Raw genomic sequence first — 17835 nt, forward strand, 5'->3', positions numbered from 1 at the left:
AGAATTTAAAACCTATGCTCCCTATTAGTGTTTTCAACTAGAGCACGGAATAACGCACTGCATCCTACTCTTACTTTTGGGTACACTCCCTTTAGCAACATTTTTAGCTATCTGGGAAGGTACAAATAACCACAAAGGCTTATGTGAATTATGCAACGGTGGGCAACAAGATTTGCTACACGTTTTACTAATATGTTCCAATGCGAGTATAGTAGCGGCACAACAACGTTATATAATTCCAATCCAATTAAAGTACAATGCAATCTTGGCCCAAGATCTAATTACATTGTGTAACTCTCCTGTTAATGAATTTGTTTGCCTTAACTTGTTTAGGTTTTTTTAAAAGCTTTCTGAAGCTTTTCCAAGTTACAACGCACAATTAGAAGATTTTATCTCATCTTATCTTTATTGAATGTTGTATGGGTAGGTGATAGAATATTGCTACTGTAGCCTTTTATAGTGTGTTTTAAAAGCAACGTTTTTAAGATCATTAATAATAATTTTAATTCTGTATTTGTTGATATCAGTTGAGGTCTGGATCAAATAAAAAGTTACTGATTACCCTCCCATGAAGATGGTGTAACATTCTCCAGGGTGTAATTCTGCCAAACATCCCCAGCCAGGAGAACTAGTGTAACACTTCAGTAATGTTTTCTTGTGCTATTGAAATTTAGAGGGTGTCTTTTTCTACATTGGCAGCATCTGGCAATATTCCTATGAAGGAAAACCATCCAAAAAAGAATTCTGTATTGCAGCTGTATTATTAAGTGGGTGGGAAAAAAGCTGTATATTATTCTAATTTAGAATATTTTTAATGTTTAATATGTCTTCCTTTATCTAGGTTATCTGTGGTATCTACAGGTGAAACTGCAGCCTGTGGTAAATTTGTTGCCAGACAAAGGAGTGCTAATGGATTTTCTTATTCAGCGGAAAGACTGCAAAATGGTCATCTTATCTGTGTGTTCTCAATGTAAGTTTACATTTCATGTTTGTTGCTGTTTTGAACCCCATTCGTAAAACCTAAAGTATTGTAACAAAGCCTTTTCACATTACTTTTAATGTTGATTTTCACAAAACAAAAAGTCTAAAAAATGAACCAAGCCTGGTATCCCATACACCAAATGGTTTTATTTAAAAAAAAAATGCAATTGATGGAAAAATAATGGATTTGTTCATTCCTCACAGTCGCAGACTACCCCAACGCAAGCCTTTAGGTGCTCTTAGATACAAACAAACCTCCATCAAGGAGGCTGTCATCAGCTTACCAACAAGTTTCACGATTGATCACCTGAGGCATCAGGCATTTATGGACCGGAGAAGGTTTGGCATACTGATTACCATATCGCTGCATTCTCCATCTATTACAGTATCATACATACACACATACTGATTCTTTTTTTTTTTTTCTTCATTTTATTGAACATAGCTTTTAGGTCCAAGTCACAGTGGTCAATAATCACTAGGCAAATTAGAAAATAGCATTGTGGTAAATGAAGAAAATAAGCACAACAGTACACAAGTGGGTTAAACAAGTACATGATTACTCCTCGGAATCCCCTCCCGCTTCCCTGTATTTTTGCCATGGCCCCCAAATCTTTTTCTATCTCTTCCTACAACCCCTCCTATTATAGATGTTTCCTCTGCTCTTTGGCTCCAATCTAGGTCCCTCCTCCACTGCTCCCATGACAGGGGCGTCCGTGAGCCTCAACCCCTGGCTATGTTTCTTTTGGCCACCCCGCAGCCAAAGCAAGCCAAAGTTCAATGTATCTTGACCAATCTGTGTCTCCCTTAATCATCAACAAAAGCCACCTTGGCTCCAGCGGGACAGTTTTGCCGACAACCATTGACATTGTGTCCGCAACCTTGATCCAAAAAGGGACTATTGCAGGGCCCTCCCATTGTAATGGTAGAAGGTACCATCACCCTGGCAACCCCTCTAACAGAGGGCCGACCGACTCCTGCTCCATTCATATAAGTGTGTGCGGGGGTAATGTATACGCTGAAGTATTTTTAATTGAACCAATCGGAACCTAGGACGGATTGCTATCTCGCGTGGGCTCTGTATGGCATCCTGCCAATCATCATCTTCGAGGGTACCTGTGTCTCTGGACCATGTCACACTGAGCTTCACCAAGGGGTCCGGCATATTGTTTATGAGTTTACGATAGATGGTGGATGTGGGCTTCTCTATATGGGGTCTAATAGTAGCCTATCCTCTAGAGGGGAATACTCCGGGATGGAGGAATCTTTATCAAGGTGGGAGCGAATCGCGTGTGTAAGGCGTATGTAATGATAGTGTTGGGAGTCGTGAAGTTCGTACTCCTTTTAAGGTAGGCAAAGGAGCGTGGGGCAGATCCCTTCCAGTTGTCCCCTAAATAGTCTCCAACCCCCAAAGCCAGTCAATCGTGACACTTCTAGCAGCTGGTCCCCAAGCCACAGGGGGGTTCTGCCGGTCAATCTGCCTGTCCACCCCAGGAACTTATTTGCCTCCCTCCAACACTGGACCACCACCCTTGTATGCACGGGTCACTCTTATCCCAACTTTCGGGCATAAAGCAAATGTTCACTGTTTCCCCCTGGCATTAGTCTGTTCAATCTGTAGGCCGGTTCGGAGCCATCTGCATATACCTAGCCATTAACTACCTGGAGTTGAGAGGCCCAGTAGTATAGGCGCACATCGGGGAGCGCCAGGCCTCCATCGTACACCCCTCTAGAGAGTTTGCTAAGTGCTATTCTAGGAGTCCCGCCATTCCAGAGCAGTGTACGCTCTACCTGTGAGAAATGCGTAAATACTCCCTGAGAAACAGATTCTTGACAGCCTGCTTGGAGTTAACACCCATGTAGTGCTACAGTGCTAGGAGCGGTTGTCTAGGCAGCCATCTTGTGCAGCACAGGATTGGATGTAGCACAGTTCTCTTCCCTGAGCATGATAATGTTGTAATTGAAAAGACCCACTTGTGAGGTAGTTTAAAATCTGGTAGTTGCTGCTTGGGGTGTATGTGTCCACATATTGCCGCACATGTTCTGATTGTGCCCTAAATTTGTGAACTGGTGCAAAGATGTTTTAATGTCCTGATAAAATATTCAGTCACTTAGTCGTCATCCTGGGTCTTGCCTCCCATGGATTACAACATCCGTCTTTGAGTGTTGTGAAATGGGGCCTACTGGCAGTGGAGAAACCAGCTGCTGCAATACAACCTAGTACGTTTAGCAAGGAGCGGCACTATCAGTGGTGTAGCCGAGACAATTTTACTGAGGTCTGGGGACAGTTTGCTCTGCACTAGCTGCAGTAATTTTAAAGACTGCCTTTTTTCGACTTTTTCCAGCTCATAGCCTGCCTGATGTCTACCTTTCAGTTTACTCTTTGGGGAAGTAGGAAGGTAAGTTGTATGGAAGAATGAAAAGATAAGTGAAAAATGGAGGAAAGGAAAGAGATGAAAAAAATATGAGATGAAAGGTAGAAAGTAGAGAGGGAAAAGACATTAAGGATCAAAGAGAAATGAAAAAGGGGTTAGGACGAGCAAAAGGGTAAGGTAAAAGGAAAACAAGCATTTGCATAGCCAATAGGTCTCGCTTCTGGGACCTTAAAAGTATTTAGTTTTGCAGCATAATATCCTTGGTGCAACAACATCAACTGTTGCATGGATAAACACTTATAAGGTCCCAAAGACGAGACCTATTGGCTATGACAATGCCTGTTCTTTATAAGGCATGGCATGATCAGCCAAAAAGTCCTGTGATTGTATGAGGGCAGAGCCCACCTTTTAGGGTTGGGTACTCAAAAGCATCTTGGGTCCCTTGGAATTTTCAGGATGCCTGTGATGTAGCTCAAAACGAAATAGGAGAACTGCAAAGGGGTCACAACATCTTGGAGGAGCAGTGGTAAAAGACAAGAAACTTAAAAGCAGCATGTGCTCTTGTGGACTGAAGGGGGAAGGACGTGTACTCCCGGGGCTCTGGGATGATAGACAATAGGACCAGTTGATATAGGAGAATGGATCTACCCACTAATGCAGACTCGGCGCTTGCAGCCTAATGTCTGGCCTAAGGGCCAGTGATTCTGAGCAGACAGATGAAACCAAGTTGAAGCCAGGAAACTGCAGGGTCTTAAAACAGTGTTTATATGCACACAGAGACAACCCTTTAACCCAATCGAACGCGAGTAAACATAAAATCCAAAACAAGCAGTCTTATGGAATTCATTCAGTTGTGATACAACAGCTAGCACTTCATGGTACACAAATACTCCTATTGATAAATGTTCATTTGACATAAGACCAACATCAGTGCAGATGGCGCAGTGTTAAAAAATGAGGCATTATGTGCAACTTTAGAGAAAAGAACTTTCCATACCCTAGGTTGATATTTAAGTTCTAGGCAAAAAAGAAACCTATTGGAAATATCTACAAGGAATTCATGTGAACATATCTATATTCAATCAAGGGTATAGTGTTGCTGTTGCAACTTACCATTAGTTGTCAGCTTTCCTCAAGACAGTAGTCAACTGTCTATGTACCTACAAAAAACAAGCTGCAGGGAGGCTTTGCGTAAAACGCGAATGCCGCGATTGCACAATTTTTTTTTAATTTCTTTTTAAAAAACCTTTATTGATACTTCAACCAGTTACAAATATGGGCCTACAACCACCAGGGCCGGCCGCTAATCAGTGTCATCATAGCAAGTTAATTAGGACAAGACTCGGTCTCTCGGGAAGCGAATGTATCACAACTTCAATTAACACTGGCTGTTGAACATACAATGCGAATAACAGGATACTAAAGGTTCCATTATATAATATAAAATAGAAGGATCAGGTGCCATACAATATCACAAATTCGCACAAAGGGCGGGCAAAATAGTAGGAGTTCCACAATTAGCTCGATCTCATTTGAGACAGTGGCGCAAAGGCATACAATTCAGGATAAACAAGCATATAATCACCGTTCGCACCAATTAAGCGCCCGCCCAGTGATACTAAAATACCGTGAAGAGTATAGGCACAGATAAGAAGTCAACAGTTGACAAAAGAACAGACCCACTACGCTGACCCGAAAAAGGGAGAAACGAAAGAGAAAGCGAGAAAAGATAAGAAAGAGAAAAAGGCCATAGAAACAAACGGAAAAACAAAATTCCCCTCCCCAACCCCCCACTCTGCACCCCTGCAGATGACTACGGCCTACCCCCCTAGCAGCGTGCCTGTCGCCCCAAAACGGAAACCCGAAATATAGGAAGAACAAATGGAAAGAAAGAAGGGACTAAACCCTACCCTAAAAGGAAAAATGGAGGAGGGCTATATCATACGCATTCCCGGTCTCTCCCCCCGCCTTAACAAAGAATCCCCCACTAAGCTAACACAATCGAGCAGACCACAATAAAAGTACACCGGAGGAAACTATGAACCCCGCTCCGGTCTCCGTTAATCAAGTGAAGCAATCCCATTACCAATAAAACCATAATGTAAAGCCCCAAACAATAGTCTCAGCCTTGGCCCTGTCGATCAAATTTGCTGATTCCCTCCGATAAGTAGAGCCCCATCATCAAGTTGTCCAAATGTACACAGGAGTTGCCGAAACATGGTCTGTTAGATGGATAAAGGATGGCAAGACCCAAAGCAGACGATCGGTTCCAACGATACCCCTCCCCGACTCCAAGGCCAGGCACTGTCCCGTCCGCCATCTTGATGGACCCGCTGGGAAGGGGATGCAACACAGTCCAACACAGTTCACAATGTCGACCAAAAGTCTCCAAATCGGGAACAGCAGTTAAATGTTCCGCCGGTTGCAGAACCAAAGATTCCGACCATATAGTTGAAACGCCGATCTCCGCATGTTCAAATCGTTCCACTTCTGTAGGGGCAGGCACAGCTCCAAGCACCGGGTCTAAATGCACCGCTGAGGTAGCTGTCGAGAAGTGAACTGTCCACCGGGCCTCGGGCAGCCAGGCAGGGTCCGGTCCCGATCCACTAATTCCATCCGCTGCCGACATCAAATTCCAGGCCTGGGCCTTCATAGTCGCCCGAAGTGCCTCAAGGGCTGCCAGCACTGACCGCAATGATGGGCCGCACTCAGCCTGCTCCGCCAGGTTCCACATAACATCAGGCATCGTAATCCCAACGGAGTGGCGCCTTCCCCGGGGTAAGATTAGTCGGAGCAGGAATGAACCGTGAGGGACAGATCGTCAAACAAGCGTTAGTACGCGCCAAGTCTCCAACCCCACGGCGCCGGCGATCCGAACGCCAGGCCTCCGGGTCAGGGACCCCCACCACACCGCCTCGGGCGTCACTCGTCTCCTCACCTCCAGTACAGTGTCAGGCAGCAGATCGGCAGCAAAGCAATCCAAAAGATGTCGAAAGTTCCATGGACCGGACCCTGCCGGCCTCACCGGTCCGCTGTTGTTCAACTCTGACCCGGCTGGACCAACACTCGAGACCCTGGCTTCCAGACTGGGTTAGGCCTCAAATCAAACCTCAACATTACTCCACTCCACAAAGTCGGAAAAGTCTTGGGATTGCTCCATCAGATTGCAAATTAGTTCACACACACAGATATGGGGCGGGAAATCAGGATAGATGACAGGATCATCGAGCGAAAGACGGAGGTCAGCGGAGCCGGGAGACTATGTGGCCATCTTGCTTGCTGTCGTAGCTCCTCCCCCGATTGCACAAAATTAAAGAAATATATGTTTTTTTTCTATTTCTTTACTTTTGCAGCAATCGCGCTTTACCTTTAACCATGTTAAAGTAGAGCGCGGGTGCCGCGATTGAGCACAATTGATCAAAAGTAAGAAATACCGGAAAAAAGCCCATTTACATGAAAGCTGGCGACAGGGAGTTGTGTGTGCGCGCACGCGCAAAAATGAAATTAAAAAAACACGCAGGCTGGCGAGTGGTGTGCGCGCACCATGACGAGAGAGGAAAGCCATATGGCGCCTCTGCTCATCATTGTGCACGTAACCGCACGCTCTATGCCTGCCAAAAGCGTGTGGTAACACTTTGAAAACCCACACACTAAATGTCTTGCCGAGCAGCGCATGCGCTGGCTCAGTGAGACCTAAAAAGGGGTCTCAATATAGGGAGAACAGGGAAAAGGGAGCTAAGGTGGAGTGAGAGATAGAAGGGGGAGGAGTTGAGCGAGGAACAGGATTTGGAGAGAAGGGGAGCATGAAAGGGAGGAAGAAAATGAGATAGGATTGAATCTACGAGAGAGAAGGAAAGACAGGTAGAATGGGTACTTGAGACCTCTAAGCAGGGGCACACCTATCATTAGTGCAGCAGATGCACGGACACCAAGGTTCAGGGGTAGGATTGTCCCACTGCACACCAATCATGTCTTTATTTTAATACCTACTGTTGGGGCATTTTCCTTCTGGTATTAGGGCCAGACTAGCCCACTAGTTTTGGGCCACTCTTCAGTAATTATCATCAAAAGAATTCAGGAAACTCTTCAAGCCCAAAGATTTTACCTGCAGCAAAAGCCCAACTGATAATTGTGGGACAAAAGACTAATGACAAAAGAGAAACTCTGTTTGCGCTGGGTTGTTTCTTTGGGAGAGTGTAGACCCTGTAATGGGGAGACACAGGAGAGGGTCTGGGGATTGAGTACATTCTTTGCTTGTCTGGACTCTGATCTGGCATTCAGGGAATACATGGGGGATGATGGGAGACATTGAAGAAATAAGAGGGCCATGAGTCTTATTTGATAGAGACAAGGGTGAAAAGTCACTCTTGAGTTTTATATTCTTCACTTTTGAAAATTTATGAAAAAAAGTATACCTAAAATAGCGTTTTGGCAACCCCTGATGTCACTGCTCTCTGAGCCTCACCATTAGTACAACAATGGCCATAAGTTGCATATAATGTAATTCTATCTACTGGTTTCAAGTGATAAATTGAATGTTAACAATGATTTTGTAGTCTTTTCTCACCTGGTTCCAAACATTGTGTTTTCCAGTGTTAAGTGGACCGAGTAGAGGACCGTTATCCGTTATTGCTACTGTGTTTGACAAACTGAATTTTGAATATAAAAAATACCTGGAAGCGGAGCAAAGCTATACTGGGGTGAGATGCCCACCTTTCCTTTTATAGATACTGTCTCTCTAATAAAAATATGCATAAGTGTGTTCATTAGTTGTGTTCAAGTGAAAGGCAGTCTACGAGCCTAGCTAAAGAACCATAATATATTGCAATATTCTACCCACACACTCCTCTTTGTAAATATCTGGCCTGAGCTGATGGCTAATAGATGTAGCCACCGACTTATGACATGTTACAGTGTTACACACAGCCACAGACGAGTTAGCCAAGACCTTTTAATTAAAAACATCTATATATGATGTACTTAAATATAGCGGCTTTCAGGAAGCCTTCTTCATCCATTGGTCTTTTATTATTTTATTCCATCTATTACAGCATAGAACATTGAGCAGTGGGTCAGCCCACTTCAACCATTTGCTAACTTCACTTGTATCATTGCATTCTGTTCTTTCATTAGGAACACATCCGCACACAGAGTAGTTCCCTTAAGTGCCAGGGTCTAGTATAGCAAAGTAGGCTTTTTGAGACCAATGTCCTATTTTTGCTCTTAGCCAGTTTATTTTTTTGTTTTTTAGATTTGTTAAAGCCTGTTGGCTTCTCCAGCAAAAAAAAATTTGCAAACAGTATGACAAAACAAGCATTGACAAAGCAAAAAGGTTGGTGGGCAACACCAGGACTACTGGGTTTGCCAATACCTGTTAAAAATTTCACTAATTCTATTTGTTAAAAGTGTCATACCAGGGGATTGTTTGCAGCTGTGCAGAAAGGAATTCAGCTAGATCGAGAAAAGCTTGTTGTGTATCCTCCCCCCTGCTGACTGTCTTCCACGTCATTAGCTGTGTTCGAATGAAAGCTCTGGATGTGCTTGAGTCAAGGAGATATTCTACATGGGAATTTTAAGCCATCCAATGTGGACTAAAGCGGGATCCTAAAGAGCTGAGCTGTTCATTGGTTGATTGGAGGTTCTTGAAATAAGTATTTCTTATCATAAGATGCTGTCATATAATACGGTATTACACTTCTGGGTTTGCACTTTTTTTTAAAGCGCCTTCGGCTTTGGCTAAACTCTTCCTATTCATTGATAGAAAGAAGTGACTATCAGATGGCTCAAGCTATTCACTTCTCATCCAACACAGGTCAGCTTAGCAGTATTTTTGCGTATTAACCCCTTCCATGCTCATGACGAGCTCAGCTCGTCATGAGGCACAGTTGAGCTGTGCTGATGACGAGCTGAGCTCGTCATGAATAATAGGATTCAAGGAGCTGCAGCACAGAGGGGGAATTACTGCAGCAGTCATTCATTCATTCAAAAACTTTATTCGATCATTGATTAATAATCATAAAAGTACATACATACATAAGTAATAAAACATGAGGGTACAGAAAATTTTAAGTTAATCACATATCAAAAAGCATGTTATTCCTCAAGCATATCGCTTTTAAAATGAATACAGCAGTAAAAAAACAGATGTCCTGCGAATCAAGTCCAAATAAAAGCCCCATGGCCGATACAATAGTGGATACATTATATTTTTTAAAAAGCGGTTTCAGATATATTTTTCGAAGGTGAAGATAAAGAGGGCATAACAGTAAAAAGTGCTCTGTGCTTTGCTTTGTGGTCCCGTCACACGGACAGGGGGCAGTAGTATAGGTCTTCATTACAGGATACGCAACAAGCAAATGAACAATCCCCATCTGTAATCTTGTCAATACGTATTGGTGGGATCGGATAGTAACCAATTTAAGGTATCCTGAGAATCCCATTTCTACCTTAGTGTATCTGTCGTAAAAAACGTGTGGAGAACTGAGCAGTAGCTGCATTACGCTTCACCATGCTAACCCTCAAAAATTCATGTTTAAGCTCACTCTTCGGGATATCTAAAACGCAAAAAGGGTTATCACGCACAGTAAGATTAAAAACATCTTTAAATGTTCGAATAATATAGTTAAGCCAAGGGATACGGTAACATTTATCCATGTGGAGACAGTCTAAAATAATCTTTCTTGTGAAACCCGTCTGTTCCTTAATCCATATAGATCTCCATACTAACAGGGGTCTTAATCTGATCAAGTCAGATAGATGTTCTAGACCAACCTCCTGATGGATCAGCTTTGTTGAGGCAGAAGATGGTAAACACAAGAGTTTTTTGACAAATTTGTTCTCCTACACCTGGAGCATGTTGTTATTACAATGGCCCCACACTCCTGAGCCATATAGGGCCAGAGCAACACATTTATAGGTACAACATGTCTGGTATCCGTCTTGAGCCTAACTTGGATGCAAACTTAAATATGCCAAAAGAACACTTGGCCATATTGGCTCTTACATTAATCATTTCAGGTGTCCACATCCCCCCACTGTTAAAAGTGATACCCATATAACAGAATTTGTCCACCACTTGTATAGTTTGGTCCATAACTGTAAAGGGCCTTAAGTTTTTGATTTTCTTCCCACAGGGCATTATAAAAGTTTTTGAATTATTAATTTTTAATTTTCTCCCGTTAATAAAATCTGCAAATTTATTCATAAGTTTTTGCAGCCCAAGAGGGGTTTGTGAAAGCAGAACCGCGTCATCCGCATAAAGCAATATTGGGATGGAAAGGCCGTCAGCGGTCGGGGCATCTGCATTGACGGTCCGTAGTTCCGACTCAATTGCATTAATAAAAAGGGAGAAAAGAAGAGGTGCAAGGACGCATCCCTGCCTAATTCCAGAGCCTACTTTAATACTAGGTGTACACTCCCCCGATTGCCCGTAACGTATCTTAGCCGTCAGATTCCTATAAAGTTGGGCCAAGAAATAGATAATATCCTGTGGAGCACCCATGTCCAACAAGGTTGACCACAGAAGGCCATGGTCAACCAGGTCGAAGGCACTGGTCAGGTCAGCAAAGCAAAGAAACAACGAGCCTTGTTTAGCCCGTGTATATTTGCCTATAATGAGGTCCAAATTAATGCACTGTTCTATGGTGCCTAACCCCTTGCGGAATCCAAACTGGGAATCCGCAAGGATCCCTTTGTCTTCAACCCATTCCTCCAGACGACTCAGTAATACCCTACTCATAATTTTTAGGGAAGCAGTGAGGAGAGAAATCGGGCGATAGTTTTTTGCCTCACCCCTCTCCCCTTTTTTATAAACTGGGATAATGATTGATTCCCCCCAAGTCTGTGGGGCCGCAGTCATTGCAGCTGCATTAAAAACCTTTGTTAACAATGGGCTCCAGATGGAAACCTCGGCTTTATAAAGGTCAACGGGTACCCCATCAGGGCCCGGCGCCTTTCCCCCCTTACTGACCCGGATGGCAGCATCCACCTCAGAGACTGTGATATTAAGAGGTAGGGGGGTAGTAGCTACAGTCTCCCTATCACCCCCTACAACTAGTCCTTCAGGGTTAAAAATACTAGTAAAATGAGCCACCCATTGTTCCTCAGTCACCTGAGCAGACATTACCGGGGCTTCTTCATTTTGGAGAAAGGGACTGTTGACAGTGGACCAGAAAAGCTTGGCATCCTTAAGATCCACTGCCTTAGTCAGATTGTTCCAGGCCTCTTCCCTTAGTTCCTGTTTCCTATCCCTCAGATGAATTGAGTATTCCCTTCTCAGGGTTTTAACTGCTTCCTTATCCCTGGGTTTACCCTTAAGAGCGGCTTTAAGTCTTTGTAAGGATTTTGTACATTCCCTGTTAAACCATCCCCCATTATTCCTAGGGCCCTTTGGTTTTATACCAGTTAAAATTTGTGCAATGTTTTTATTAATAATTTCAAAACTAGCTAAAATATCAGCATTATCCTTTTCGGGTTCAAGACAGCATTCCACCTCATCTATACAGGCTGACACTATGGTACATAGTAAACGTTCCTCATTTTGCCTACCCCATTTAATTCTAGGGCCATTGGGTCTATGTGGAACTACATCTGTCACTGCACCATGTAACGCCTTTACTTTATCCCCCCACAAGGAGAGATACATTGTTAGACAGTTATGGTCGCTAAGGGCTGGGTCTACTATTACGGGTGAGGAACACAAAGCCGTAATACTGGAGGAGACGATGAGGTAGTCGATAACCGTGGCACAATTCCTACCCATAAAGGTCAGTACCGAATTTCCCTCACTGTCTACACCAGGTAACATGATGCATAAATCCATTTTAAGCATAAGAGTGTTTAGGGATTCCCCATAAACCGAATGTAAAAAATGGGTCTGATCTTCCCCCACCTCACCCCCATACCCACACACCCTTTTGCCAGCAAATGGGCACATGTGGATGTTGAAATCTCGACCCCACAAAATATCAAAGGACACACCACTGCGCCCACATAGCCTTTCCACCTCCGCTTCAAGTTCATCAACCATAGCTGTTTTAGAGTGGTTAAAGACATTGTTGTAGTGGTTTATTACTAAAACATTTCGCCCATTCCTATGTTGTAACCACAACAACTGAGAGTGCAGACCAACAGTCCGGTGGATTTTCACTCGAACCGGTAACCTCACAGAGAGCAATATCACCATCCCGCCACTGGCTCTCCCCATGTTGGATGGCTGTGCATGGCAGTTATAGGCAGCATACCCATCAAGATAGACATCTTCGGCCGCCCAAGTCTCCTGGAGACACAGGATGTCAAATTGGGTTATAAATTCTAACCATCCTAGACGATCTATCTTATTATTCCACCCAGCAATATTCCAACTCGCCATCTTATAACCCCGTTCTGTTAAACTAACAGCCTCAATAGGTGGTGGGGGTATGGTATGGATGTGAATTACTTCCCCAGGCACGGGGTCTTCAGATAGTCGAGTGGGTGTTGTACTTCCATTGGCCGGGGTAGGAGTATCTGAGTTACATTGAAGCTGCCCAGAATTACGTGTATTACAACCAGAGTTACAAGTAGCATTATACCCATTGGGTGGGTTAATATCTGTTGAGCCTTTTTCCCCCGTGCCTGCGCCCGTGTCTCTCCCTGTATCTCCACAGAATTCCTTACCCCCCCCCCCCTGTGGCTCGATGGCATCAGTCACAGTCTTCCAGGCCACGTCAAACCTGTTGGTGGTCTCTAGGGGTGTAAAAGGTTTGAGATGATCCATTCTCCTGTGTGTTAGGGAGTTGTACCTTGGGCCTACAGTATTCCACCCATACGGATCTACTACTATAGATGGATGCTTGTCATTGAATATAGGGCCGTTATTGTAGACAGGTGGACGATATGGGTTTGAGAGCATTTGCCTCAATAATGGGGGGGAGGAGCTCGCTGTGATTGATGATTGGGTGGGAACACCACTGAGCGAGGATAAAAATATGTTAGAGGGCGGGGGTAATAAATTTACTACCGTGGTCAGAAGACCAGTTAAGTATAAAATGGACGGCATTCTGGTCTCTAAAATTAATGACCACTATGTCTCCCTCAATATCTTTAGGTCTTCCTCCCAACCAAGGAAGGCGGCGGACATGGACAATTTCTCCATTGATATCATTTGCAATAGGTCTGTATAGACTTAACCAATGCGATATTTTATTTTTTTCAGCTGGGCAAAGCCCTCCCGTTTGTTCTTCTCCAGCTCTGGTACCCCAGTAAGGACTACTACGAAGGGTACAGCTTCAGCTTGCAGCAGTCAAGGTGTTAAAGAATAGATTACCACATGCTTCCTGGGTCTTTTTAAAAACCTAGACTGAGGCATCAGGGTTTTAACAATAAAAATAACAAAAATATATATTTAGGAAATGACAATTACCACGAGGGATATTGAATAAAATGTATTTTCTCCCCTTACTAAGAGTGTGACTATAGAGGATGTGCTCCCCACACTGACCAGGTAAGCCCAGATCCATGCTAAGTAAGGGTAAGTGTAGGAGAGATGTGAGTGAAGAACCCACTATCAGTATCATGCGTAGGTGGTTTACTGGGAGTGCTTGGACAGTGGCGGCAGAGCGGCTCTGATTTTATTGGACCTCTCTGCCGCGTTTGATACTGTCCCGCACTCACTCCTCCTGACTCGCTTGGCTGAGATTGGTGTACTGGGTTCAGCATTGGAATGGGTGAAGTCTTTTCTATCGGACAGGTCTCAGCAGGTTTGGATCCCACCTTTTTCATCCTCAATTAGGCCCCTCACTACCGGGGTTCCTCAGGGATCTACATTGAGCCCCCCTGCTTTTTAATATATACCTTACCCCTCTTATTGTGCTGGCCGAACAAATGGGAGCAAAAATCATAGCGTATGCAGACGATATGCAGCTTTTATTTACTTGGCAGGATGCAGCAACTAACACAGAGGTTGTCCGTTCGTGCCTCTCCGCTGTGTTCAACTGGTTAGCAGTGGCACAGCTGAAGTGCAACGAAGACAAGACTGAAATTTTGTTGTACGGCCAATTCCCGCCCAATTTCAGAGAACTCTTGTGGCCGTCTGATTTTCCCCAACCAGGCTCAGTTACTATCTCCGCAAAGAATTTGGGAGTCTGGTTTGGAGAGGATCTGAGATTCGAGGCACACATAAAAATACTCACAGGGGTGTGCTTCGGATCCCTTAAAGCCATGAGAAAGTTCTTTCCTTATTTGCCATCTTCAGCAAGAGAGTCGGTTGCGAGGGCTTTAATTTTATCTCGGCTCGACTACGCCAACTCTCTTTTTAGCGGAACTCCGGCCTTCTTAGTTGCCCGACTGCAGATTATCCAAAATGCGACGGCACGTTTGCTGTGCAAAGTTCCAAGTAGAGAAAGCGTGCGAATACATATGAAGGAACTACATTGGCTGCCGATTGCGCAAAGGATAATTTTTAAAATCCTTACCTTAGCATTTAAGGCAGTCAATGACCTTGGGCCTTCTTACCTGAGGAAAAGATGTATCCGCTATGTTCCCACTCGGCCTCTACGCTCATCTGACTGTAATCTCTTGAGAGTGCCCCGCTTTCAGCGAGTACGCCTGGGAGGCCACTCGCTTGCTGTTGTCGCAGCTCGGACTTGGAACACCCTACCTCTACCCTTGAGATCGATTGAAAATTTTGTTCCTTTTAAGAAGGCACTAAAAACTTATCTTTTTAGAATTGCCTATTAGCTTTTATAACTCTTCTCCGATGGCCACATGCTTGTTTTCTTTTCGCGCCAGGATACTCTGGTAGTAATAAAACAGCTAAAATAAATAAAATAAATAAACTGGTGCTAGGTGGTTGTGTGGTGCATTGATTACACACGCTGATTGTGGTTTGCTTTGCAGTGTTCATGATTTTGAGGGTGCAGGCATCATATTCACATAATTTCCCTTAATCAGTTGAACATTTGAAATAATTGAATTATGATTTTGTGTGTTTATTCTGATCTTTCCGGCAGGTCCTCCCAAAACGGAAAAATACCACAAGTATGAGAGCGTTAGGCCTCATTTATGTGTACTGAACGTTTGTTTAATTAGGCTGGGAGTGTAGGAGTCCTGAAGGAGGCTGTTGATTTGAAAGGGCATAGAATCCAGCCAAAACATGTTGGTTTAATCCATATGGGTATTTGAACCATTTTAGTTCCATTTTTATCTTTAATCACATATAACATTCCCAACAAATAAAGGAAACTCCTTTGGGGAAAAAAACCTCGAGATATTTTTATTTAACTGACCCATTCTTTATTCCAGGAAATATTTCTCTAAGAACGCCCGTCATAGGTTGAGTCCAGCAGAGTAGTATTTACCTACTCTGGTGTGCATAGCTCGCTTATCATGAAGCATGCCACAATACTTTGTGTCTTAGGCAACCTTCCTGGAATCTCTATTCTCCTGCTGGAAAGCCATTTTTCCCACTTATTGTAAATGTTTTTCAGTGATGGCATCAGTTGTGTGAATAAAATAATGCTTCAGCATTAACATGGGGATTGTGATATATAATAACAAACAGCTAGGTCTTTGATTGGATTCTGGCGAAGGCTATTAGTTTTCTGAATCTTTTTCTGATAAAAAAGTTACTGGTTTAATGTCCTTCCTCAAAGTGACCATCAAAAACTTGGTCCAATGTTTCTAATGCGGACCTTTTTTATTCTGTACCAGAGACCTCTTAACCAATAAAAACCAAAACTGTGTATGCAAGGTTTTCCTTTTATGAGTATACAGCTATGCGTTCTCACATAGGACCTGTAAAGCCAAATCACTTATGTTTTTCACCAAATGGTGTGAATTGAACCTGCCTTGTGTTCACATGATTAAGTGATGGAATGTGCAGACTCTTTTTCCCTAATAAATGCGAGTACCCTTCCTTTCAGACAATTGTCCTGACACACAGCCATTCTCACAAAACCCATTCATGTGTCTTTGAAGGAAGGCGCTAAGACAAACATTTATTTAATCAGAGGTTTTGGAAAGTGGTGCATTTCACCTTTCATTTACTTCAGAGTGCCGGGAGTGATGCTGCAAATACAGCTTGGGGAGAGTAAAAGGGAAAGGAACAGCCCTTTTGCATAAAGTGAACGACTATTCCTGATAATCTTCAGTCTCAACCACTGTTCTGTAATGAATTCTGTTGAAAGCAAGCCTTAATTGCTCACTTTCGCGAACCACTTGTGGGTGGTTTCAGATCTCTAACTATGTCTAAGGCAGAGGTCTTCAAACTTTTTGATGTCGAGACCCCCTTATAAAACCTTTTTAGGCTTAAGGACCCCCTTCCAACAAAAGTTTCTAGAAATGGTACTCCACATCATCAACAACTATCGACAACCATAGATGCGCCTGTTAGACCTCATCACATCCATCCATCCATCCATCATTCATCCACCATTCATCCACCCACACTTTCACACATCCATCCATCCTTCATTCATCCACCCTTTCATCCTTCCATCCATACATCCATCCACCCTTTCATCCTTGCATCCATACATCCATCCTTTACCCATCCATCCTTCCATACATCCATCCATCATCCATCCATCCACCCACCTTTTCACACATCCATCCATGCAACCTTTTATCCATCCATACATCCATCCTTCATCCATCCACCCTTTCATCCTTCCATCCATCCATCATCCATCCACACTTTCATCCATCCTTCATCCATCCACCTTTTCATCCTTCCATCCATACATCCAACCTTCATCCATCCACCCTTTCATCCACCCATCCACCCTTTCATCCACCCATCCATCCATCCTTCATCCATCCACCCTTTCATTCATACATCCACCCTTCCATCCATCTATCCACCCACCCATCCACCCACCCAACATTCATCCAGCCACCTTTTCACACTTCCATCTTGATCCATGCAACCTTTTATCCATCCATACATCCATCCATACATCCATCCACCCTTTCATCCATCCATTCATCCATCATTCATCCACCCATCTTTTCACACATCCATCCGTCATTCATCCATGCAACCTTTTATCCATCCATACATCCATCCACACTTTCATCCATCCTTCATCCATCCACCCTTTCATCCATCCATTCACCCATCATTCATCCACCCACCTTTTCACACATCCATCCATCATGATCCATGCAACCTTTTATCCATCCATACATCCATCCTTCATCCATCTACCGTTTCATTTTTCCTTCCTTCCATCCATACATACATCCTTCATCTATCCACCCTTTGATCCATCCATTCATCCACCCACCTTTTCACACATCCATCCATCCATCCATCATTCATCCATACAACTTTTTATCCATCCATACATCCATCCACCCTTTCATCCTTACATCCATACATTCATCCTTCATCCATCCACCCTTTCATCCATCCATCATTCATCCACCCCCCCTTTCACCCATCCATCCATCATGATCCATGCAACCTTTTATCCATCCATACATCCATCCTTCAGCC

At 43.7% G+C, this 17835-nt stretch overlaps 1 protein-coding gene across 1 annotated transcript in view; it reads left to right on the plus strand.

Moving 5' to 3' along the window:
- Positions 1–17835, plus strand: part of RMC1 (regulator of MON1-CCZ1) — a 319509-nt gene that overhangs the window by 177825 nt on the left and 123849 nt on the right. Inside the window, exons 13-14 of the mRNA XM_086965645.1 lie at positions 842–970; positions 7950–8056. Of these exons, the coding sequence (XP_086821771.1) occupies positions 842–970; positions 7950–8056 (236 nt within the window). The remainder of the gene's footprint in view (positions 1–841; positions 971–7949; positions 8057–17835) is intronic.

Source organism: Lissotriton vulgaris, chromosome 4_1, assembly GCF_964263255.1.
Source record: "Lissotriton vulgaris chromosome 4_1, aLisVul1.2, whole genome shotgun sequence".
NCBI lineage: Eukaryota > Metazoa > Chordata > Amphibia > Caudata > Salamandridae > Lissotriton > Lissotriton vulgaris.